The sequence below is a fragment of the Chlorocebus sabaeus genome, chromosome 4 (genome assembly GCF_047675955.1).
Source record: "Chlorocebus sabaeus isolate Y175 chromosome 4, mChlSab1.0.hap1, whole genome shotgun sequence".
NCBI lineage: Eukaryota > Metazoa > Chordata > Mammalia > Primates > Cercopithecidae > Chlorocebus > Chlorocebus sabaeus.
The window spans coordinates 80551143-80578906 of record NC_132907.1 but is presented as its reverse complement, the minus strand read 5'-3'; the positions used below and the strand labels follow the sequence as shown (position 1 = coordinate 80578906).

The window sequence follows — 27764 nt, the reverse complement described above, 5'->3', positions numbered from 1 at the left end:
AGTGTGAAAACAGACTAATACTAATACAACTACATATGTACCTGAATAATTACTATATTCTGCATTTATACCTCTCAGGTGAACTCTATGAGATTAGGCACTGTGCTTTTTTTTTTTTTTTTTCCACCATTGCATCACCAGTTCAGCAGAGAGTCTTCACAGGAGGTGCAAAATAAATATTTTTTAGTAAACCAATATTGCGACAGTTGAAAAAAACTGTTGCATGACTCTGCAATGGTACCAAGCCCCTGGCGGTTTTTACTCCATGTCCAAGACCATCAGGAAGCCTCTCCATTGCAGGAGAGATTCTTTCAATCGGTTCTGCCTTGCCTACCTGACTGTGGAATACCTGGCACCTTTTGGTGGGAGGAGCCCGGGTAGGAGTGGGCAGCTATGCAGAAAAGGGCCTCATTGACTCATCACTGCTTCAGAGGCCAGCCATGTTGAATTAGTTCATAAAAATTCTTAGTTGTTTTCATGGTCTTTTTCTACTTTGGGTCTCCAAGACTCATGCATGCATACTAACAGATGTGTATCACAAAATCATAGGAATGACACATTTTCAAACTATTTGATAAAAAATCCAGTTTTGAAAGCTTATTTCTAGATACTTAGTGTCAATTACCCCCCTTTCTGATAAACAACAATTATGAATGAGGCATTTAGTAAAAACATTTTATTAATTCCATGATGTCCACATTTTCATTACTTGCTTTTCAGAATGAAATGATTGTTTCACCACAATTCACACAAATTAACTGATACATTAATCCACACCAAAAGAAAGAACTCACATGAAAACAGTATCATCTACGATGAGGGGAGTCACAGGAACCACTCAGGCTTCACTCTCATCATCATGAGCATGAAATAATGATCCTGGTCCATAGAATGAAGCCCAGCAAGAGGGACCCACACTTGTCTCCTGGTATCCACCTCCCAAAAACCATTTATCAAAACAAATGCAGTCATACAGATCCAGAGCTAACCAACAGTTTGTAAACCACAATTCTAATTTAAAACTGACCAAATTTTCTAGTCAATGGGTTAGATGAAGAGTTATTAATAACCTGTAACCAGAATTTTAAAAAATATATATGTGAAAAGTTCATTTGATAATGTTTCCTAATTAATAAAAGCCCATAGGACATCCCTACACACTAAGATTTCTATCCTTTCTTTATTTTTTCTCCTAATCATCACATTTTTTTCAAGCCAACTATAACTCTTGCTATCATATCTGTTCTTATTTTTCTATCTTGCCATCTAATCTTTGTCCATATGTAAATATATTTCACTGTTATAATCACAGTGTACTCAATATTTTGTGAACTAAATCTTTCACTTAACAGTCTGAGTCTACCATTTTCATATTATGGAATCTTCACAATTATTTTTATGGTTGCCTAATATCTCCTAATTTCCTTAAGCATAGCCTGATTGTTGAATATTTATGACATTTCCATTTTTTTGTTATTAAATGTAATTTTATATAGACTATTTTCAGTCTTTTCGATTGTTTCCTGGATACAGAGAAAATAAAGATCCAAGTGTGTGAATATTTTTATGGCTCTTACTGTATTTAATCATTTTACAAAAAAGGTTGGGTTGATTTACACTGCTCTAGCAATTTGTGAGTGGATATTTACTGAGAGCATGCTATGATTTACTTTTAGCTTTAATTTTTATTATAAGAGTTATCAATTAGTATCTCATTATTAATTACAAGTAGGCTTAAACATTGCTCTACATTTATTCTTTATGCTTGCATAAATTGTCTATTTACATTCTTAACCCATTATTCTATTTCCTTCTATTTTTTAAAAGGTATTTTTAATTGGCTGCTTGAAACCCTGAAAATAAGTCTCTTAACTTGACCTAAATACGAAAGGCAATAGAAGCAAAATCAGCACAAACTTGCCCTGTTACCTTCAAGAACTTGGCTGTTACCAGGTCATATTAACAGAAGAATAGTAATTCCTTCCAGAGAAATACTGTGCTTACCCTAGTTGGTCTTCACAGCAAAGTAAGAAGAAAATGCACTACTGTGGATTTGAGGGCCACACTTCATCACTAAATAGTATTTTCAACAAACTTAGACATTGGTCACTAATGATGAAACAGGTAAAATATAAGCACCCAATTAAGGAGTGGGGAAAACCTATGCAGCTCATTAATTGCATAAACGACCTGACATACACTGTCCAGCAGTCATACAGAAACAAAGGTTACAACAATTTAGATCTTGCATTTTCCAAAGCATTGGGCGGGAACACTCCCGACATGTTACTTGACATCACAGAGAAGGGCAACCCCACGGAGCACCCAGTGTTCAGGGGTCTGGGCCGTCCTGAGGTCCACAGCGGCAATGTAGTTCAAGTCCGTTCGAACTGGCTTCTTATAGATGGGACAGGAGTAAAACCGAGGATCTCGTAAAGCTACAAAATATCATAAAAGAAAAACTTGGTGAATTTCCCACTTAAGTGCCCAAGGAGAGTGCAGAGCCACGCTTCTGCATTCTGTAGGTCATTTCAAAGACAGATGGGTTTGGCAGAATGAGGCACATTCTTTCTGAGGCCAGGCAATTCCTGGATGTGACGCAGACGCTCCCACAGGGTGCCAGTAGCTGTGGCAAGACACCCAGACAGCGTCTGGTGGCCTCTGCTGGTCCCCTGCCCCAAACCATGGACAGTAACTCAGCGCACATGCTTCCTCTCTCTCCTTTGCACCTGTCAACTCAACATCCCCCTCCACCTGTTCTCCTTCATCTCCCCAACAAACCTTGAGTGCGCACACGTCAGTTTTAATCAGGCATCCAGCACCAGTGGGCGTTACTTTATTATTTCAAAATCTTCAACCCTGCAGGCCATAGTTTACATCACATCTTAAATCCCACCCCCCAGCTAAATCAGGTATTGTGAATTCTCTATAAATGTAGAGAAATAAAATTGCTGGGAAGCAGAGAGTAATGGACCAATTCACCTCTCTGAGACTCAATCTACCTTTCCGGAGTAGAAGAATAGATGCAGTTTCCAAAATGACACTGCAATGAAAGGCAATCTATGCGTGTCCATCCTTCAGAGATCCTTTCTAACACATCCATCTCCACCCACAGGCTCCCTTTCTTTCCGGCCTTGGAAACCCCATACTCAGAGACAGGCCCAGGTCTGTGGGGAATTAAACTCACACAATTCATGAGGGCCCTCTTTAAAAAAAAAAATGAGTGAAATTTACAAATAAAAAAGTAGGCTTTGGAAGGAGCTTCTGCCTGTGAGCAGCCTGGGAGTTTAAGCCTCATTAGTGTCTTATGAGAGCCACTCTGTACACAGTAGTTTACCTGCACACCTCCTAACATGCATCTCAGGAAGGAGTGTATTATTTTATAGTCTCTTCCAGATTATACATTTTTCAAGGACAAGAGTGTATCTACACCCATCTCTGTACTCTTCTGGAAAGTCAATATTATATTTTTTAAAAATCCTCACTTAACTATTGAAGTGAAATGACATTTAACTAAGAGGATGCTCTGCTTTTGTGAATTAATGTTACAAACATGGGCACTGAAACATATCAGAGTTACTGAATTTATTTCTCAAAACTGACATGCTCAAAAATTTGCCTTTTCCAGAACATTATAAAAGCAAGGCACTCTCAGAAGCTAAAGTCTCATTATTTGATCCAATAGACCTTTTAACCTGTTGTGCCCTGTGTTTTCACATATCCACTATAAATTTAATTAATTGTATTAGAAGAAGTGAAACATCTGAATATAATAATATGATACATAAGTTTCAATATAAAATAAATAATTCTAAGGCAGTGATTCTTAACCAGGGATGATTCTACCTATGGGGGACATTTGCCAATATCTGAAGACATGTTTGGTTAACACAACTGTGGGCTTGCTACTAACATCTTCGTGAATAGAGGTCAGGGATGCTGCTGACATCCTATAATGCACAGGACAGCCCCCCTCCCCCCCCCCCGCGCCAAAACAAAGTTATCCAGACCAAAAATGTTAATAGTACCAAAACTGAGAAACCTTCTTCTAAAACAACGAAGATATTTTACAGTATTTTAAAACTCTGTGTTTCCTTAATCTCATGAAATTAATCATTAGAAACAACCTAAAACAATGTGATACCTAATTTTTAAGTCTCAGTGTAATTTTTCCAATTTCTGTGCATATATCACTAGTAATAATAATTAGGCAAATGTATATGAAAAATTCTGAACAAGTAAATGAATGACAACGAATCATGCAATGCGGTTAACACTAACTATACTCGCTGATATAGTTAAATCCTTTAATCTTAGGATCTTTAAACATGTAACAAATATATAACTCATTCTTCTTCTTGCTGCAAATTTGATTTACCATCATTTTATAAACTTGAAGTAAGGTTTTGGTGCCTTACATCTGAATCTCATGATAATTACAATAATTACAACTTGAGAAGTATTTGACTACTTGGATTTTAATCCCAAAAGAAAAATGGAGGAAAAAAATAGCATTCTCTTCAATAAGCAGGTAAAAATAATTTTCTGAAATATTTATCCAATTCTATTTATTTTTAATTGCTTCAGAGCTGAAGGTGCTCATGCCAAGTCACAGCATGCAGCAAACTTCTGCGGCAGGATTAGAAGCCACCAAAGATATAATTTCATAGTGAAAACGCTGACAGATGCTAAACAACTACATAAGCAGATGATTCGAAACCATCCCCCTGCTTAGACAAACAACTTTGAAGACAAAAATAAGCATGCGAGGTAGGTAGAACAAATCCACTAAATACGTTTAAAACCTTGGGGCTCCAGAAGGAGGAGGAGAGAGGAGAGCGTGTGCAAACTGGCAAGCTATATCCTTTAGGGTCTTAAAAGTTTTAATAAAACACCTTGGGGGAATTTCATTTTCTGACTGTTTAACTTCCCTATCTATCTTGCATTTTTCATCTACATGTGAGTATGCATCCATATATTGCTTCCAACATCCAAAATAACCATTACATAGAGAGACTCTATAGAATCGTTAAGTCATACTTTTATTTAACCACCCTTTTGCTCATAACATTTAAATTACTGGACAGTTCACTCTTAATATACACTATTTCTTTCACTCCTTTATTGCGGCACTATTCACAATAGCAAAGACTTGGAATCAACCCAAATGTCCATCAGTGACAGACTGGATTAAGAAAATGTGGCACATATACACCATGGAATACTATGCAGCCATAAAAAAGGATGAGTTTGTGTCCTTTGTAGGGACATGGATGCAGCTGGAAACCATCATTCTTAGCAAACTATCACAAGAACAGAAAACCAAACACCACATGTTCTCACTCATAGGTGGGAACTGAACAATGAGATCACTTGGACTCGGGAAGGGGAACATCACACACCGGGGCCTATCATGGGGAGGGGGGAGGGGGGAGGGATTGCACTGGGAGTTATATCTGATGTAAATGACGAGTTGATGAGTGCTGACGAGTTGATGGCTGCAGCACACCAACACGGCACAAGTATACATATGTAACAAACCTGCACATTATGCACATGTACCCTAGAACTCAAAGTATAATAATAATAATAAAAAAAAAGCATTTGAGTTAAGCATGTTAATAAGAGTAACAATTGAAAAAATATGTATTAAATGCATCCTATGTTCATTGTCAGTACATTGTCAGTATATAGGAAGTATTTAATACATATTTTTCCTAATAACACTGTGAGTTTAATTCTCTCAGCAATCCTGTGTGATGGGTACTGCTATTTAATCACTTTACGGATTCAAAAACTGGAACAGAAGGAGGCGAGTTGTCCAAGATTAGAAAGCTGTAGTGATAACTGAGAATGAAACCTATTCAGAATGGATCCTTGGCCTCTCCACTTCATCTCTGCAATACTTGGGATGCACTATGCATGTATACCTCTGTCTTTGCAGAAAACATGAAAATGAAATGGACAGAACTAGATACCTGAGTTCAATTTGTGGCATATTTTAGATAGGCCTCCAATGCCACACGACTAATGACTAGGATGATAAAAGCCAGGAGAACAATTCGAATATCCTGGCCCCCGGCTCAGAGTCCTCTACCGGTGAACAGGGGCATGAGCACTTTTCAGCCTGCAGCATGACGGAGGGAGGTATGGGGAGGGAGAAAACCACCCACAGAGGGCTCTCCCTGTGCCCTCCCACTGCCTACAGTCTACCTTAACAGGTACCTGAGAAAAATTAACTCAGGACTTCAATATTCAAGGGAGCTGTCCTCATTTTGAATTTAGCCTTTATTTTCAAGTTTCGTCCCAGGCGCTGAGAGGACACATAAACACAGAATCTCAAGTAGAAGACTAACCATGGGAATTCCCAGAGGTTTGCATATACCTCACAACAAACAAATGTGATTCTGATACCAGCTTTCACTGTCAGTAGCCAGGAATCATGGACAAATTATCCAGGGTCTCCAAACCTTAATTTCTCCATCTGCAAAATGAGGACGATAAATTTGCCAGAGTTGTTGTCAAGATTAAATAAGGTAACACATGTATGTGTCTGGTATAGTATAATGCCTGGAATGTGGAAGGTGCCTAAGATAGAGATGTTATTTGACACTTCTTTATCTCTCTGTCTCCACACACACGTACATAGGCACACGCACGTACACACACAGGCACACGCACATACACACACATGCATCTACTTACACATGGACCTTTTCGCTAAAGCAACTTCCCAGACTCATGTTTCCCATGACTTTAACAGACTTCCAGGTTTACAAGCTGACAGCCAATTAAACCCTGTGGGCTTAGGAGCCAGGAGGTCTCCACTCCTGGTCACCACATATGGCTATCCCCACCCCAGTCCCAAATCTGCACAGTCTCAGGTCAAAATGGGTCAGACGGCATTCTTAGATACATGTTTTCCTTAGCAGGAAATAACCCTTGAGACCCCTCTTGCACCTGCTTAGTGATCAGAGGTACACAGAAGGCTTGCCTCGTCCCTCACAAATGTTCCAATCACAGTTTTCCGCCACGTCAGCTACAGCTCTCAAGGTTGCTGAGAATCATCAATCTGCTCATATAATAAATCTGTGAAGACACATGTCTCTCTTCTATCTGTCCTTTTCAGCTTCCTTTGAGAACAGAGAATCTAGATGGTGTGCGTGTGGCTTTACTCTCTTGGTGAATTGAGCACTATTTGAATGACTTTTCCGTGATTTTCTAGCAAGAAACATGATTTCTTTTTAAAGTTTGAGGGCGTGTCACTCAATTTTTAGAGTTAAAATAAATATCTAGATTTCTTCTTGTAGAAAACAAATAAACCAGTCCCATATCTATATTTTAATGATTATTTAAATTGAGAAATTTCCTTCATATTAATGGAAAAACGGTTAACTATAAGAATTCCAATTTTTAAATGCTGCACTTTGGTCTTTAATGATGCTACACACCTCTTTAAGTCAATCAGAGCCCTGCTCAATTATCAAAATTGAGTAAAAATTAAATGTATCACATGAAAAGGGTAACAGAATGTTAGTTTTCCATTACTAAAGAAACACCTCTTCAACAACAAAGCTATTTTAACAACAAACCAAGTTTCCACCAGCTCTTACTGAAATCAAAAAAGGAATAAAGAACTAAAGTTTTCTTTTAATACTTTGAAATTAGCCCCTTTTCCTTTGCTTATTTTCTTTTCTCCCTTACCTGCTGCTAATGAGCATCACCACTGGCTAACACACAGAGGGTGGATATAGTTCTTCTATAAAAATCTGTTCTTAAATCATAAAGAATTGCCAGTATTATAAAATTATTACTTTATTACCACCATGCTGAGATGTTCAGTGTCAAATTGCCATGGATTTTTATAGTTTAGTCACAAGAAAAAACAGTACCATGTAACTCAACTGGAGAAAGGTTTTTATTTCATTTTATAACGGAAACGGTTTTACAACATGTTGACTAGATGCAATTATATGATAAAGCAATTTCTCTAAAATACTATTTTTGGCTAAAGGAACACTTGATTATTATTTCTATAAAATAATTACTGTCCCAAGATGTCACACTACCCTAAGAACCAGTAAATACAAAGCCATAAGCAGTATGCTTGCCTAAGCCCAGGTAGACACATTTATCTTTTTTGATTCAACTAATAAATATTGAACTACACCATGTGCCAAGCAGTGTGCTGAGAACCTTCGTGTTCCTAATCTGATGCTCAACTCTCCCCTTCACAGGCTCTTCTTCCTTCATGTTTTAAACACTGGTCCCCTCCCAAGGTAATCCTTATTCCCTTCAACAAATCACAACCTCTCTAGCTTGTTGTTGTCAAAGCAAAAATCATTTCTCTAGCAAACTTTTGAAAATACTAAATGAGACATGGTGTGAAATCCACCTTTAAACATTCTCCATAAATATCAGTTGTCTCTTCCGACTCCCCCATTTCCACCTCTACCTGAAGAACCTCTTTCATGTGGAAGCTTTGTTATCCACCTACACACTGCTGACATCCAGCTAACCTGAACCAGGTCTGTCTTCTAAATCCCAGAACTAAACTCTTCACCAAACCCAGCACATCCATTACCACCTCATGACTTTCCACTCTTCCCTGTGCTCCAGGATGTTAGCATAGCCCCTTTCTGTCACTTGGATCTCAGCTCAATATTCCTAACAGAACTCCTAAGTTACCTTACACTCGAACCATGTGGATGGCTTGAATTTGTCCCCTAAAATTTCATGTGTTGAAAACTTAATCACTGGTACAACAATATTTGGAGGTAGAGTCTGATAAAAGGTGACTGGGTCAAAACGGTGAATCCCTTATGAATGAATTAATGTCATTATCATGCCAGTGAGATAATTATTGCAAGAGTGCGTTGCTATAAACCAAGTCCAGCCCCTGGTGCCCCTCTCTGTCTCACATGCTTACTTCTACCTTCCGTTTGTGACCGTGGAATGACTCTCACCAGATGCTGGCATCATGCCTTTGGACTTCCCTGCCTCCAGAACCAGGAGCAAAATAAACTTCTATTGTCTATCACATGCCCTGTCTGTAGTATTTTGTTATAGCAACAGAAAACGGACTAAGACACCACGCATGTGTTTTTTTGCAGAGAAACAAGAAGTATCTGAAATCAGTATGTTCGTTTCTAGTCAACTCTCATTATTCACAGTAGTTAGGTCCTATAAAGTCACCATGAATATTGAATTAACAAATGCCAAGCCATTGCTCCTAGGGGAAACACAGGGTTAGTTTCCTGCAAGCCTCTGGTCACATTTCCATCAACCAGTCAACACATAATCTGGTTTTATGTATGATTCTGTTTAAGGATATCTTATTAATATATATTGTTGATTTATTACAATTGCATTGGAGGCCAGCAGCACTATGACTAATGCCTGAAGGAAGTTTGTCCAACACATGTATTTTCTCTATAAGACACAGTCTTCTTGTGCTCAGAAACAGCAGACTTAAACACTACACTTGGGGGCCATTTTAAATAGGAAAAAGTACCAAAAAAAAAAAAAAATTGAAAAACATGGTACTAAAGAGACCACAACAGGTCACTTAGTTGTAATATGAAAGCTGGAACAAGAAGGCCCAGCCTCACCTTGTTTGGCCCCAGCTAGGAATATGTATGTCTGGCAACTCCAACTGTTTGCTGCTTTGCACATGTTTGTGAATGACCATGGGAATGACCATAAAAGTGTCATTAGTATTGATTCAGGGGCTACAGAGAAATTTTAGCAGGTGGGCAAATTCACAAATACAAATCTGTGAGTAACAAGGCCCAACTATATTTGTTTCTTTTATGGCTATCACCCCTGTTTGCGACTCAGCTCCACAAGAATGGGAAGCCTGTTTGGTCTTTTCTCAGTTCTGCCATCCCAACACTAGGGAAGTGCTTGGCAGATTGTCAGTAAGTAGTCATTGAATGACCAAGAGAGATAATGCTATTTCCCTCTGCCACGAAAAGTCTAACTCCCCATAACTATCATTCTTGTCCTCCAAAGCACATCTCAAAAGCAATCACCCCTAAACTCCTAGACATCTCTATGTTTTCTTTCTGAGCATCTCTTTTGTAACATGTATCAATTTGTATTCTCATTATTTACTTACTATGGGTCTCCTTCACCAGACTGTGAGTCTCTGGGGGCTGGATCTGGCTCATAATGATCTTTCCATCCCTAGCACCTAAGGTTATGACTGGTAACTATTAGACATCCAGCACATGTTTCCTTAAAAAATAAATACCTGGGGCTGGGCGCTGAGGAGGCTGAGGCTGGAGAATCGCTTGAACTCAGGATTTGGAGGTTGCAGTGATCTGAGATCGTGCCACTGCACTCCAGCCTGGGTAACAGAGCGAGACTCTGTCTCAAATAAATAAATAAATAAATAAATAAATAAACAAACAAACAAACAAACACACACACACTTATAGTTCATTAATTATTTTATCCCTTGTTAGAATCTCTTGTGCTTCTATTGTAAAATCAGTACTTCCTTGGAATCCACTACCATCGGTAGAGTTTATGGGTTATGCTTCTAAAATGAACAGGGAATTCCCTCATGTGCTGAAATGTGGTTATCGCTGTAGAGATGTTAGCTGAGTGAAAGGTGACCAAAAAAAGAGCCTCCAGAAAACATCAATCCAACAATGGAAAATAGTTTAGGCATTTTTAGACTTGTCAAGTACAGCTTTGATAATTTTGTTAAAGTAGAATCACGTGTGTCCTTCACAGAAATGTTATTACATTCAAAGACAGAAATAAGAACCCAGTATTTTACCATTAGCTATAGGATTAAGCCAAATGCCTCTGAATTCAATCTAGACTTCACTACCTGGTTCAAACCTCCAAGTTGGTAGAGCCACAGCCTCCAACTGAGCCCTGTGCAGCCTCATCTAGAAAGTCTCCTTACCACAGCTCACCCCACCACATTGTATCCATTCTTCAAAGCTCAGTCCAGGCCCAAATGCTCCTGAGACTCAGCCCCTGCCCACTTCATCCCGTGTTATCTCACTCTCCTTCCCTATGCTTATTAACCATGCCAAAAATTTCTTTCTTATCTCGTCAGCTAGTATTTCCTGAGTATCCACACATATTAATCTGCTTTATTAGATAAGCAAGTACTATCTAGAACTATTCCCTCCTCAATATACTCAAGAAAGTGCCTAGAGGTCAGTAAGTCCCCATTAAACATGGGTGTGAATGTAAAGCTGGTTGATAAGAGAATAAAATCTCTACTACATGATGACAAACATGATGAACCCCCATGTTGATAATGTCATCCAAACGAACAATGCGAACACTTACTGAAGGTACAAGACAACTTACTATTGTTTTCTGCATAAATCCTTATGACAGGCATCAACTCAAAAAGCACTTTTGGTTTTGATTCAATGAGTTTCATGTTCCTCTTGTCCCAGCCAGCACCTTCAAGATATAAGCCATAGACATAGACACCCTCTGTGGGAGGGGCAGAAATGTCATCCTTCATCCATTTGGTGACTTCATTGCAAAGCACCATATTGTCCAGAGCCCAGCCTTTGTTGACCCGAGTTATTTCCTATTCAGGGCAGCAAAAGATGAATGGAGCAGTTAGAGGTTTATCTTAATAGAAAGAGCATAACAATAATGAAAGCTTGGCTCCAAATCACTCTAATTCGAAGGAAGTACAATAGTGCGTAAAGAACTAGCAAGATTCTCTCATAAAAAAAAAAAAACCACATCCTAATTTAGCTATGTCTACTTTAAAAAGAAATACAAAATCAAATCGAATACAAAAATAAGAAATAAATATTTTGAAAGTCGAGCTAGCAGCCTGAGAACAAGTGGCTGGGATTTATGTTCATGACAGTGTAACTGCTAGTACCAAAAAGAGACAGTCATTCTCTGTCTTATTATAGTCTTTAAAACTATAATGAAAGAAAACCCCATGGAGGAAAATTATAATAACACAATGGGTGCAAATCAGAGCTTTTACCTGTCGCATTGCAGTTAAAAATCCCTGGGGGTTAAAAAAGCCTGTCATCCAAAAGCAGTGAGGTCGGCCATTGAAAACCCACGAGGTAAACTGGCCATTTCTTTCTATAAGTTCAGTAAACCAGAAACCCAGAGTACTTGAAATCCAAGAAGCCTGCAGTGAAGACATTTAAATAATTAATTGATATAAGTTTAATACTGCAGTGTAAACCAGCTATGTCCACCAAAAAAATGATGAAATATCAATTTCACTTTTATAATGAAAAAAGTCCCTAAGTCATGAATTTTCCCTGGATTCTGGCATAAGTGTTTCAAATTATTCTTTCTCCTTAATAATAGTAATGCTACTAAGATATGACAGAATATACTGGTCATCACATGAACATCAGATCAACTCACAGAACTGTTCAAGATACCTAATGTCAATCGAATCACTTTCCATGTATCAATATATTCATCACTGATTCTGCTGTAAAGGAATCAAAACAATTTATTGGATTAAATTTCAAGGCTTTCATCATTTTTCCTTAGGTTACAATTTCAATCTATAACACACAGAAAAGGATTTTTATTTACATAAATATGCTCATGGCCTTATCAAGATAAATCAACACTGTAAAATAGATCCCATGGATAATAAGATGTAGAAGACTTGCTACACTTAATTGTAATGGGGTGAACAACAGTTCTTTTCCAGAGTGTTTGTCACTTTAGAATACATTTTTGTTTCCTCTCTTGAAGGAGCAAAAAATGGAAACCCAAGACTCTTTGTCATCCACAAATTATTTGCACTTATTGCTTCTGACTTTCTCCCTGAATTCACCTGTGGGGCTTCCATTACGACAACTGGCGTGGATATGTCATTAATGCCATGAGCAGCAGCAGTGGAAGGTATCTTCAAATCATAGATTATAACATTTTACCGTAATTGCAATATTTTATGTACGAATAAATGTAGTAATCAACCTGGGTATAACACTTGAATTTCAAACACCTTAAGAATTAATTTGCCTATTTTCAAGAGTTATCGAGATTCCAAAGTCTGATAAGAAGCTGAGAAGAATAAAAACCTGAACAAAAAGATCATAATTTAAGAATTAAATCACTCATTGTCTGCTATCATTATAGGTCTGTTAACTAAAAGACATGTGTACTTTATACTACGTTCGGTCTGAGGGCAGAGGGAGCTGCTAATGAGAGTGCCCCCTGACAGGGATTCCTGTTCCAGAGCCTCCCAGGTCCTACCGAGGTGGATGGTCTGGTTTGGTAGGGAAGGAACTCACAATGGTCAGTGATCTGGAAGAGTCTCCCTCTGTCCTTGGCAATGAGAAGAGGCAATTCAGATAGAAAACTCTCTGGCATGGGCAATGGATTTATTAAAGATGAGAAGGAAATAAACGGGTCTGGTCAAAGCTGATTCCGAGTCTCTAAGCTATGTGATGAGAGGGATGGGGGGTGGTGTCATCAGATAACATGGAGAAGACAACAAGACGCAGTCCTACTCACTATATGCTGCCTGCAGAACTCACTGCCTCATAATCTGCTGAAGCTCTGGATGACATACCTGAGGCTCGGCACTAAACAAGTCCTACCGCCTTCCCATTTAGCCAAGTAACCTACAGAGGCCAACCCTCTATCCCCCCACCCACCAACCTCATGTCTGTATGCTACCCTCTCTGTGCAGCCCCAACCTGACACAATCCCCCCCGTCCTTGGCAATAACAAGAGGCAAGCCTCCCTCCCAAGCCTTTCCACTCTACCTTCAGCATCTTCAATGCCATGATCAGGAAACTCTTCTAGATCCTCCATCTCATTCTGGAAAATCCTCTCCATCCCTTCCCTTAACTGAAGTCTGCCCCCGACCCCACACCCTCAACCCAGGACAGACTGCTTCCTTCACAGCCTTCTCCAAATGTAGGCTACTGCTGTCCTCATACTCAACAACCCTCAGGACCAGGGGAAGAGGAGACGACCTTGTCATTTCTGACTGTTGTTGCCAGGTCATCATGCTACATCATTCTCTTCTTTTGAGTCTCATGTCATCCAGACATACTATCCTTACCCCTACTTGCTTCTATCACCTACTGGTCACTTCCTCTTATCCATGAAGGAATTTGGCTCCTGGTTTACTCTTCTACTCAATCCCCCAAATAATCCTGAGGATGATGATGATGATTGTGTTGGTGGTGGAGGTGGTGGTGGTGGTGGTGATGGTGATGGTGGTGATGGCAGAGGCAGCAATTGGTGGTAACAGTGGTGGTGATGGTCATAGTGGTGATGGTGGTGGAGGCAGTAATGGTGGCTGTGGTGGTGACAGTGGTGGTGATGGTCGTAGTGGTGATGGTAGTTGTGGTGGTGATGGTGGTGGTGGTGGTGTGGTTTTGCTATTAATAATCACAGGCACTTACATAGTACTGGCCACATGCCAGGCGCTGTTCTAAGCACTTCACACATATCAACTCATTTAATTCTCACAATAATGCTAGGAATTATATAATGCTATTATTTCCCTTTTACAGTTAAGGAAACTGAGGGACAACAAGGCAACTAGCGTACCCCAAGTTAGATAGCCCATAAGAGACATGATTTGAACCTGGGTATTCTGGCCAAGTAAGTGCATACTCAAAACCCATATACTGCCTTTATTTACTTTGATTAATCATTCTAGGTGACTTCAGCCACCCATGTGAACGATGCGTTTAACACCCTACTATCTTATCTCATGACCCTCTGCTCTCTAATGACCCTGATGTCCATTCCATTTTATTCCTCTGCTCTCGTACTCTCATGTTAAATTTTGTCATCCCCAAACACTAGCCTGTTGGGAGGTGCGTTTTTTTTCCACTCCTATATTTCCTTCGATGGGGAGAGAGCTCCTTGTCTATAACACTCCAAGATCCTTGACCCTCTCATTCTCCCCACTCCCAGGAGGTAAAGAAATTCATCTGGTTTCTTGCTGTTTCAGAGGTGGGTTCTGCTCATCAGATGTCCCATGTGCCCCCTATACTTCCCAGCCTCACATGCAGTTAGGTTGGGTCCAAGGCTCTAGTTCTGATCCACAGACTGTGAATGAAAGTGGCATGGGTCACTTCTTAATCCAGAAAGTCTAGACCTGGGGTGCCTTGTGCATTTCCCTTCCCTCTGCTGTGATGACTTCAGAGGCCACATGCTCCAGGTGGTACAGCTCCCAGATGACAAGGCCTCCATAATGAGGGTCCCAGAGTAACTGTGTGGAGCCAAGGATGTACCCAGCTGGTGAGGGACATAAGGAAGTAGGATGCAGCTATAACAGCAGGTCCTGAAGTATGATCAGTGGCTTAGCACTAGGGCAGCAGGAGGTTGGAGAAGCCACAGCAGCAGTGGAAAGATGGAGATACAGTTAGGAAGCCCAGCCAGCCAGCCCCTTCTGCTTTTATTGCTTCTGCTTTTATTGCTGGGGGTAGCAGGGGGAAAGGGAGCACACACTCTCTTCTGCTCCTGCACACTCTAGCTTCACAGGGAAGTCTCTGTAGAGGAAATTGTCTAGTGTAGTGCTGCTGGTGGGTAAGTCTGTCTAATTCCGAATTCTGGTTTTGAAACCCCACAACTCACCTTCCAGCAGATTGAAGCCACATTGTTCAATATTAGCTTTATCAATAAATGTTCTCTAATCTGCACTACTCCTTTTCTGCCATTTAATTGCTTTGGAATTCAGATGGAGAAAAGAGCTATTTAGCTGCCTTAAGAAATCCAACATGCACCATCCCCACTCCACATTCCATTCTCCAACCATAACCTCCACTTCCAGTTCACGTATTCAAGGACAGTCCTTTGACCTAAGTATCTGATTCTTTGGTTCCATGATTTTCACCTCATCCATACATTTTGTCCCATCTCCATTAGGCTAGGTGAAATAAGCCAGGCACAGAAAGGCAAATACTGCACCATCTCACTTACATGTGGAGCCTGAAAGAGTTGAACTCATAAAAATAGAGAGTAGAATGGTGGTTACCAGAGACTAGAGGGTGGGGTGATGAGGGAGGGAATAGGAAGTTGTTGATCAAAGGGTATAAAATTTCAGTTAGATAGGAGAAGTACGTTCAAAAGATCTATTTTACAACAAGGTGACTATAGTTTATGGCAATAGACCATATTTTTTCTTTTTCTTTTCTTTTTTTGGAGACGGAGTCTCACTCTGTCACCCAGGCTGGAGTGCAGTGGCATGATCTCGGCTCACTGCAAGCTCTGTCTCCTGGGTTCATGCCATTCTCCTGCCTCAGCCTCCCGAGTAGCTGGGACTACAGCAGGTGCATGCCGCCATGCCCAGCTAATTTTTTGTATTTTTTGAGTAGACACAGGGTTTCATCATATGTTAGGCAGGATGGTCTCCATCTCCTGACCTCGTGATCTGCCCGCCTTGGCCTCCCAAAGTGCTGGGATTACAGGTGTGAGCCACCGCGCCTGGCTGTAATGGACTGTATTCTTGAAAATTGCTGAGAGTGGCTTTTAGGTCTGAACCACAAGAAAATGTTAATTAAGTATGTGAGGTAATGCCTATGTTAATTAGCCCAGTTTAGCGATTCTACAGGATACACATCTTTCAAAACAACATGTAGCACATCATAGGATGTATATAATTTTTGTCAAGTAAAATAAATTTTAAAATAAGTCTTTAACAGTTTTTGTCCCATCTCCTCACCTCTCGTCTTCACCTGCTGTCATTATAATCTCCCCATTGAGAATGGCTTCCACGACCTAGCTACCTCTCCCACCTTGGGTTGAACTGTGTCCCCGCCCAAACCATACGTTGAAGTCCTAACCCCCAGCACCTAACAACATGATCTTTTTGGGGAACAGGGTCTTTACAGAGGAAATCAAGTGAAAATGAGGGCATAAGGGTGACCCTACTCTAATATGTTGCTGTCCTTATGAAAAAGGGGAAATTTGGACACAGAGACAGATATGCAGAGAGGGAAGATGTTGTGAATGTACTCAGGGCAAACAAAGTCATATGAAGACAAAGAGAGAGATCGGACTAGGACTGCCACAAGCCAAGGAACTCCTGGGGCCACCAGAAGGTAGAATGAAGCAAAGAAGGATACTCCCCTAGACACTCTGAAGGGAGCATGGCTGGTCAACAGTTCTATTTTGGACTTGCCACCTCCAGAATTGCAAGAAAACAAATTTCTGTTGCTTAAGCCACCCAGTCGGTGGTACTCTGTTATGGCAGCCAAAAACTCCAGCACACCTGCCACTGCACTCTCCAGGTGGGTGTACAACACGGAAGCTCCTCAAGTATCCGCCTTTCCAAGCCTACTCCTGGCAGTTGAAGCCAGCTGGAGGCGATGCACACTGGTGAAGGCTGGTTTCATTCACATTCATAACTTGAGATCTCAAAGGGGTGAATCCTGTCACCTTCCCATGCCTGCATTTCTGTCCTAGTTTCCCCCTCCTTCCAACCTTTAGGTGTGGCAGGGCAAGCGAATGAGGAAGCGGAGTAGAATTGAAAATCTAGGGAGCAGCGACATTGGGGTGACCTGTCAGGCGAGCCCTACTTGGGTTCACGCTGTGGGTGTGGAGGCCCCCAGACCATGGCAGGAGTCAGATGGAAAGGAAGCCATGGGGCAGATCCAGATTTTCCCAAGAAATAGGTTATAGAAGACACCACCTCCTACTCTTCCTATGTATTTTTCTACCATAATTAATCTTAGCAACTTCACTTACATCTCCCCATAACATGGGTGTGCATATGCATACACATTGCACGCGCGCGCACACACACACACACACACATACACACAAATACAGAACAAAGAGAAGAATACCATTCAGGCTCCATCCCTTCAAATGTCCTCTACTAAAATACACTTATTTTCCTACTTACAAAGACACTCAGGAACTCATTTCACTTTTCCAAGTGAAAAATTATTCCTTAAAACTGTATCTGTCTTTAGCATAATTACTAACAAGTAACCAGTGAGCATGCTGTTAAATTCTTGTCTGCTGAGGTTGATATATACATACTACATACTATATTTACAGATATAGTGATACTGGAGGGGGGCAGGGAAGTGCTGGGTAGAGAAGGCCACGGTCCCTGGCAAAGGTTCCACCCTCAGGCTTGTGCCCACAGACCTAAGTGAGAACAGGCACTCCTCTTTTCATGCCCAAATGTTGCATTTTCCAAGACCACCCTGGTCCACCATGCCCCCCATCCTGTGCTCATATAAGCCCAAGAGACCATAGTGGGCACACACACAAGTGGCTGGACGTGGAGAGGAGCAGAAGCGCAGAGGAGCATACCGACAGACACCAGCAGATACTGGCAGGACCAACAAACACCACTGACAGCGGGATGACGTGGAATTTGCTCAGGCACGGTCAGAGAAGAGTGCAGTCACTGGGTGGCCCAACTCCAGGGGAAGACCACCTTCCCACTCCATCCCCCTTCTGGCTCCCCCTCCACCTTGCTGAGAGCAACTTCCACCACTCAATAAAACCTTGCACCCAACCTCTAAGCCCACATATGAGCCATTTTTTCCAGTACACTAGGGCAAGAACCCAGGATACAGAAAGCCCTCTGTCCTTGCGATAAGGAAGAGGGTCTAATTGAGCTGATTAACGTAAGCCACCTGCAGACGGCAAAACTGAAAGAGCGCACTGTAACACACACCCGTTCGGGAGCTGTAAACACTCAACCCTAGACACTGCCATGGGGTTGGAGCGCCAAAACAGTCCCCACGACCTGCCCCTCTGCATGCTCCCACTAGGGATTTGAGCGGCAGGGCATGGAAAACCGAGCCACACCCCGTCACATGTCCTGCGAGGGGGATAAGGAAACTCCTCCCATTTTAACAGCATATAGCAGAAACATTTTTTTTTTCTTTTTGGTGTGACTTTTGATGTGAGGGTGAGGGTAGGGGGCAAATTTTCTTCTATGAAACCAACATCATGGGCTTTGGAGTCCAGGGGCTTGGGTTCAAATTCTGATTCTTTGGCTACTTAGATGTGTAATCTGAGAAAAGACTTAACCTGTCCAAACCTTGAGTTTCTCAACTGTAAAATAAGAGCAATAAAATACAAAATTTAAGTAAAATAATGCATGTAAAATGTCCTAGCAGAGAACCTGATCCGTGGGATTTGCTAAAAAAAAAAACTTCCTTCCCTACCTACGGTCTAAAAGCACAGGGTTGTAAGGGGCTTAGTCCCTATGCAAAAGAACCATGTTGAGTAAATTATCCTTCGATGCTTTCCACTTGCCAATTACAACTCTTCACAACAATAGGTGAACAGGCAGGATAACAGCAAGCTTATACATACTTTTTCCCACCAAGCAGGGATTCTAGCATCAAACATGCAATCCAACGCATCTCGCAGATTTTCACTCATGATGATGGTGCCATCAATAGCAAGTTTCAGCTCAGTGAGGGTGCTGCGGACAAGGCTGAGTACCCTTTGCATCCTGTCTATTTCCTGCCTGAGGAAAATGTTCATAGGCTGGAATGGCCCCATCTTCTGCAGCCTCTCTTTTACCTGCCATGGAGACATTCAAAGCACATGTTAACAATTAGCTACTAAGGATTTTACAGACCTTGTGCCCTGGGGCCTCTGAACAGGTCCAAATTCTTACTATTCCATAAATAATAAGCTTCTATTTTATCGCATGGCAAAAAGAAAAAAGAAAACAGAAAAAAGTATCTGTTAGATGACCAGCCCGAATTTTCATGCCATGTGGGAAGGAACAGGCAGCCATGAATTCACAGAAGAATGTAAATTGCATGACCACAACCATGTAGTCTTCTAAAGAGCAAATGCACTTATTGGGAAACTCCCTTTCTGCCAATCTGAGCTCTTTCAAACCCACATGTGGACACACACAAGCAGACATGTACACACACACAACCATTCTGCTGGCTGTCTCAAGAAACTAGAATTCTCTTTTAAGAGCTTCCTGTTTTTTCATCAAAGTAACCATCTACCCCACATCCATTCATTATCATCCTACAAGTATTTATCCAGAGTCTTCTATGTATCAGATATTGTGGTAGGCCGAGTTGCTATAACTTAAGGTAGCACTGACAAATTCAGCAAAAGGATGGAGACTCTTCTAACTCCTGCTACTTACCATGTTTATTTATGTAGTTATCATTCTATTTTTAGACATTTTTATCGCTTCCTAAATGTTTCAACCCGTTAGACATGAATGATGCCTTTCCTGATCCTATAATGAAGTGTGTTTATGACAGCTGACAACAGTATTGATTTTTCTCCAAGCAAGTGATCAGAGGTTATTCCAGGGACATTATCCCCTTAACTAAAGGTCCTTAAGTTCAGTCTGTAGTATTAGCAGCCAAAATTAGTAGCCTGCTTAGTAGAAAACAGTGGGGGTACAGAAGACACAAAATGCTAAAGGATTCCTCTTGAAATGAGGTACAAAAGGGAAAAATACAAAGAAATAGGGTGTTTCTGTGCTAGAAGAACCAATTGATTGTCCAGGTCATCTCTTAAAACTATATGGAAAATCCGCTACCTCTTACTCTTGGTTTAATCAAATATTTTTATTATTTTATTTGTTTTGTAAATATTTTTTAAAATTTTTGTGAGTGCATATGTAATTGAATTGTTTGCAACTCAAAGGATAATTGAAGATTTAAAAAAATACTATCAGGGTAACTCTTTCCACAATACTCATTAAGATGTCAAAAAAGAAAACAATTGGGGGACAGAGGCAAGACTAGATTGCAGCTCTGACTCGGATGGACAGAGCAGTGTTCAGAGGCTTGCATCGTGAATATTAGCTCCGGATCGACTGCAAGAACAAAACAGCAATCCCAAGAGGACCCACAGACTCTGTGAAGGAGGTAGACTGCTCCTGCAGGACCCAGGAGACACCCCAAATACTGTGAGTGCCCCAACTGCAGAAGTGGGAAAGAGAGAGCTTCCTCTCCTGAACACACACCCCCACTGAAGAAATTGAAGCAGGCACAGCAGGACAAGCCCAATGAGAGGCTGAGCTTAGACACACCTAGCCTTGCCCCCACGCCGTGGTCCTTCCCTACCTACCCTGGTAGCGGCAGACAAAGGGCATATAATCTTGGGAGTTCTAGGGCCCCGCCCATTGCCGGTTTCTCTTCATACTACCACAGCTGATGCTCTCTAGAAAGCACCACCTCCCGGCAGGAGGTCAACCAACACAAAAACAGAACATTAAATCACCATTGCACTCCACCGCCAACTCCACCAGAACATATGTCGCTATCCACAGCTGTAAGACCCACAGACAATGTTCACATCACAAGACTCTGGGCAGACAACCCCCAGTACCGACCCAGAGCCTTGCTGGGTGACTAGACCCAGAAGAGAGACAACAATCACTACAGCTTGGCTCAAAGGAAGCCACATCCATAGGAAAAGGGGGAGACTACTACATCAAGGGAACTCCCTGAGGGACAAAAGAATCTGAACAACAGCCTTCAGCCTAAGACCTTCCCTCTGACAGAGCCTACCCAAATGAGAAGGAACCAGAAAACCAACTCTGGTAATATGATAAAAATTGACATTCTAATGTCACACCTCAAGGAACTAGAGAAACAAGAAGAAACCAAACTCAAACCCAGCAGAAGAAAGGAAATAACCAAGATCAGAGCAGAACTAAATGAAATTGAAACAAAACAAAGCAATACAAAAGGTAAATGAAACAAAAAGCTGGTTATTTGAAAAGATAAATAAAATTGATAGACTATTAGCAAGATTCACTGAGAAAAGAGGAGAAAAAATCCAAATAACCTCACTAAGAAACAAAACAGGCAATATTGCAACTGACACCACTGAAATACAAGAGATCATTCAAGGCTACTATGAACACCTTTACACACATAAACCAGAAAACCCAGAAGAGATGGATAAATTCCTGGAAAAATATAGCCCTTCTAGCTTTCATCAGGAAAAATTAGATAACCCTGAACAGACCAATAACAGGTAGTGAGATTGAAATGGTAATTTAAAAATTACCAACATAAAAAAGTCCAAGACCAGAAGGATTCATAGCAGAATTCTACTAGATATTCAAAGAAGAATTAGTACCAATCCTTTTGACACTATTCTACAAGATAGAGAAAGAAGAAACCCTCCCTAATTCATTCTATGAAGCTAGCATCACCCTAATACCAAAATCAGTAAAGGACATACCCAAAAAAGAAAACTATAGACTGATACCCTTGATGAACATAGATGCCAAAATCCTTAACAAAATACCAGCTAACTGAATCCAACAACATATCAGAAAGATAATCCACCATGATCAAGTGGCTTTCATAACAGGGATGTAGGAATGGTTTAACATACACAAGTTAATAAATGAGCAGAATTAAAAACAAAAATCACATGATCATCCCAATAGATGCAGAAAAAGCATTCAACGAAATCCAGCATCTCTCTATGATTAAAACTCTCAAAAAATCAGCATACAAGGGACATACCTCAATGTAATAAAAGCCATCTATGACAAACCCACAACCAACATAATATTGAATGGGGAAAAGTTGAAAGCATTTCCTCTGAGAACCAGAACAAGACAAGGATGTCCACTCTCACCACTCCTCTTGAACATAGTACTGGAAGTCCTAGCCAGAGCAATCAGTCAAGAGAAAGAAATAAAGGGCATCCAAATCAGTAAAGAGGAAGTCAAACTGTCACTGTTTGCTGACAATACGATCATTTACCTTGAAAACCCTAAAGACTCCCCCAGAAAGCTCCTGGAACTGATAAAAGAATTCAACAAAGTTTCTGGATACAAGATTAATGTACACAAATCAGTAGCTCTTCTCTACCAACAGTGACCAAGTGGAGAATCAAATCAAGAATGCAACCCCTTTTACAATAGCTGCAAAAAAATAGAATACTTAGGAATATACCTAACCAAGAAGTCAAAAGACCTCTACAAGGAAAACTACAAAACACTGCTGAAAGAAATCACAGACAACACAAACAAACGGAAACCCATCCCGTGCTCATGGATGGGTAGAATCAATATTGTGAAAATGACCACGCTGCCAAAAGCAATCTACAAATTCAATGCAATCCCCATCAAAATACCACCATTATTCTTCAAAGAATGAGAAACAAAAATTCTAAAATTCATATAGAACCAAAAAAGAGCCTGCATAGCCAAAGCAAAACTAAGCACAAAGAACAAATCAGGAGGCATCATACTACCTGATTTCAAACTATACTATAAGGCCATAGTCTCCAAAACAACATGGTACTGGTGTAAAAACAGGCACATAGACCAACTGAATAGAACAGAGAACCCAGAAATAAACCCAAATACTTACAGCCAACTGATCGTTGACAAAGCAAACAAAAACCTAAAGTGAGGAAAGACACCCTTTTTTAAAAATGGTGATGGAATAATTGGCTAGCCACATGTATAAGAATAAAACTGGACCCTCATCTCTCACCTTATACAAAAATCAACTCAAGATGGATTAAGGACTGAAATCTAAGACCTGAAACTATAAAAATTCTAGACAATAACATTGGAAAAACCCTTCTAGACATTAGCTTAGGCAAGGATTTCATGACCAAGAACTCAAAAGCAAATGCAGTAACAACAAAGATATATAGTTGGGACCTAATTGAACTAAAGAGCTTTTACATGGTAAAAGGAACAGTCAGCACAGCGAGCAAACAACCCACAGAGTAGGAGAAAAATCTTCACAATCTATACATCTGACAAAGAACTAATATCCAGAATCACAAAGAACTCAAACAAATCAGTAAGAGAAAAACAAACAATCACATCCAAAAGTGGGCTAAGGATATGAAGAGACAATTCTCAAAAGAAGATATACAAGTGGCCAACAAACATATGAAAAAAATGCTCAACATCACTAATGATCAGGGAAATGCAAATCAAAACCACAATGCGATAACACCTTACTCCTGCAAGAATGGCTACAATCAAAAAATCAAAAACAGTAGATGTTGGCGTGGATGCAGTGATCAAGGAACACTTCTACGCCGCTGGTGAGAATGTAAACTAGTACAGCCACTATGGAAAACTGTGAAGATTCCTTTAAAAAGTAAAACTACCATTTGATCCAGCAATCCCACTACTGGGTATCTACCCAGAGGAAAAGAAGTCATTCTACAAAAAAGATACTTGCACATGCATGTTTATAGCAGCACAATTCACAATTGTAAAATCATGGAACCAACCCAAATGCCCATCAATCAATGAATGTATAAAGAAATTGCAGTATGTATGTATACCACATATATATATATGTGTGTGTGTGTGTGTGTGTATATGATGGAATACTACTCAGCCATTAAAAGGAATGAATTAACAGCATTTGCAGCGATCGAGATGAGATTGAGGACTATTATCTTAAGTGAAGTAACTCAGGAATGGGAAACCAAACATCACGTGTTCTCACTGATAAGTGGGAGCTAAGCTATGAGGACGCAAAGGCATAAGAATGATACAATGGACTTTGGGGACTTGGGGGGAAGAATGTGAGGGGGGCGAGGAATGAAAGATTACAAATATGGTGCATTGTATACTGCTCAGGTGATGGGTGCACCAATATCTCACAAATCACCACTAAAGAATGTACTCATGTACCCAAATACCACCTATACCCCAATAATTCATGAAAAAAATTTAAAAGCATTAATGCAATTTAAAAAGATGTCAAAAAATTAACTTTCATCATCATAAATTTGCTTAGAAACTGCTTATATACTAAAAATACCAATTTCCAAAACTTGTGAGATGAAGAAGCTGCAGAAGTAATGATATAAATGTAGACTCTCTGAAATAAAGAAGGCCTGAATTTTAAGGTGTACATTAAACTACATAAAATGTATTTTTCAATAATCAGGTGTTTTAATAATACTTCACTTTCTTTTGAACAAATGCAATGTAAAGTACCTCAGGGAAGGTTCAGAAAAGCAGTCCTAACCCATCAGTACACACTTGTAAATCAATCATAACTATTAACATTCTCAACAGGTTTCCTTATGGTTTATATATTGCTTTTATATATAAGGTTTATATAGGTATATATGGTTTATATATATAAGATTACATTACATTCACGGATGCAAAAACTTCTTTATCTGGTTCTTTAAGAAGCTGGTTTTTAAAATAATGTTTTTTAATTTCAGGAAAATTATTTTTTGCCCTCCTTTCTTCTTCCTCACTCTCCCAACCAAAGCTATCCAACCCCAGCTGACATTCTGTTAGAATTTCATCAACTCACTTCGAAGGGGACATAGTCTGGGGGCAGTTTCTCCAGCATATCATCAGCCAGCCGGGCCACCACCGCTTCCCGGGTCTCATCCCCTCCGCCAGAGCTGTCCTTGGGTTGGATGCCTAGGATGGTGTCCAGCACGCCCTTGGCCAGCTTGCTCTGATAGGTGATGTCAGCATTGGGGTGCAGCCCAAACACCTCAGGACTGTCGTAGGCAGGCAAACTCTGAACAACAAACACCTCAGATAAGTACAGACTGCCAACATAAGCACCGTCTAAATGTCACTATCTTGGGAAACAAAAATGCTTTTATGAGGATATGCATTGACTTAAGTCTTATTGGTGTCAAGTTACAAACCTCGATAATTTCCCCAGAAAATAATCAAAAAAGTTTCCTTTAAAAACCAATTAACATTGAGAAACAGACACTAGGCTCACGGCTCTTTACAATCTGCACCTCAAATAAAATTGAATCAGAGAGAGACTGTCTTGTTATACAACATGCGAGTTAGAAAGGGAGTTGTGGATTCGTGTTTTGCTTTCTGATGGTCTAACTGAATTCAAACCAGTTGTCCAAATCAATGTTGTATAGCTAATGGTTATTATGTTTAGAAGAAACCAGGAAATGACAGCTTTAGTGATCATGGTCCAAATAAAGGCAGCAGGTAGGAGTTGTACTCTCCCAAGGAAAAAGACAGAGACTAGGAAAAGACATAAACTGAGAAAGCAGCAGAGTCAGAGGGAAAAAACAGACAGAGATGTGTGGGACACAGGCAGAAGCAGGAGAAGCAGGCAAAAAGATCCCCCAACTGTTTGAAAAAAAGGACAATTTACTGACAAGTTGACACATATTTCTATGTATGAATCTTATCCTTAACTTAATTATTGTCATACTTACATTTCCCTCCCTTCCTCTCCCTCATTTTATTCCCTCTTGCATAATGTCTTCTGATGAGCTACCTCAAATGCACTGTGAGATGGGGTGTATATAAAAAATATATGTACAGGCACCCCTAAATTTATACCTTCATGGCCACTTTTCCTATTCAGTGCTGATGATTTAAAGATACATGCAGTACAGTAAGGCAAATATATTTGCTGATTTGAATTAATAAAAGTGCAGAGGTGGTAATAGATGATAAACTCATTACATTTATATATCAAAAAACATGTAAATATACTGATAAATTTAGCTCTCTGGGGCTGTTATGTTTTAGTTTGTTTACTCTGAGATAAATCTTAAGAGACCAAAGAGATGACTAAATAATGATATAATGAATTTTAGGTATAGAGAAAGAGGACGCAGTCACCTTAAAAATCAGAATTTTTTCCCTATGTATTCCCAAACAGCCTGTAGAAATCTACCTATTTCTTCTTATGTCAGTGCTTCTCAACCAGGGACAATTTTGCCCCCCCCCCAGGGCACATTTGGCAATTTCAGGAGGCATTTTTGGTTCTTGCAACTGGGTAGGGGGTTGTTATTGGCATCCCGTGGACAGAGGCCAGGGATGCTGCTAAACAGCACAGGCCAGCCCCCTATGACAGAGAATGATCCAACCCTGAATGTCAATAGTGCCAAGGTTGAGAAACTCTGTCTTGGAGGAAGCTCTTACACAAAGCAGCCTCCTGGACATATCCTTAAGCCTGTCCATTGGGCCAAGGTTAAGGAGCAGATGTCATGAGATTAGTCAAATGGATTGGAAAACAGACAAATTGGGTCGAGAAGCTGCCTTTGCCCTACTGCTGTGGCAGCCGAAGTTTCACAGACACAGAACTCCAGGTGATTTGTGTAGGTCTCCTAGTTCTAAATCTCCCTAATCTATCATCTTCCTCAAAGAAAATTCCTCCCTAGGGCATTAAAAAAGAGGAAGATGGAAACACGATTCACACAAAACACACACTCAGAACAAACATAAACATTTTAATCATCCGTTGAGTATAAAAATACAAAGAAAGCCTTCACAGCAAAAGCATTAGTATATATCACCATTAAAATTTATGGTAAAAGCAACATAGACAGTATAATTAATACCCAAAACTCAAATGGCTACAGATATTTGCTCTACGCATAAAATTCTGAAGTTGACAAACCTGGATATATTGAAGATAGTTATCCACTGTGCTGCATCTTGGAATGTTGTATCCTTGGTAAAAATTGAAATCTAATCCAAACATATTTTCGCTGAACCAAACCTTAGCAAATGTGTTCAACAATCTCTTATCATAGTCGTCAGTGACTCTGCCTCCATATTGAATCTCTCCTATCATGTAGCAGACAGTGGTCCAGGAGACGCCCTGGGACAATTGATAGAATAATTATGTAGAAGTGATTACTGTTGCATTATTATTTCCCTGCCAAGTCACACCCATGTATTCACTTTCAACATCATTCATTCAGTCAGGCATTCTTCCTCAGTACTGCAAAGAGAAAGTGCAGGAAGAAAAGTAAAATGGTAAAGAAGAGTAGTTACTCAATGCTCACGTCCATGATTTGAAATAGCCTTCCTTGATGCATTCGTATGTTTTCATACTTCAATATAA

The 27764-nt window shown here is 40.2% G+C and overlaps 1 protein-coding gene across 4 annotated transcripts in view; it reads right to left on the bottom strand.

Moving 5' to 3' along the window:
• Positions 1–661: 661 nt before the first annotated feature.
• DNAH5 (dynein axonemal heavy chain 5) overlaps positions 662–27764 on the bottom strand; it is a 318561-nt gene continuing 291458 nt past the window's right edge. For all 4 annotated transcript variants that reach the window (XM_037988724.2, XM_007961228.3, XM_037988725.2 and 1 more), the window contains 6 exons: positions 27315–27518; positions 25233–25448; positions 19285–19497; positions 11987–12139; positions 11338–11569; positions 662–2438 (listed from right to left, as the gene is read on the bottom strand). In XM_037988724.2, the coding sequence (XP_037844652.2) occupies positions 2287–2438; positions 11338–11569; positions 11987–12139; positions 19285–19497; positions 25233–25448; positions 27315–27518 (1170 nt within the window). In that variant the 3' untranslated portion in view covers positions 662–2286. The remainder of the gene's footprint in view (positions 2439–11337; positions 11570–11986; positions 12140–19284; positions 19498–25232; positions 25449–27314; positions 27519–27764) is intronic.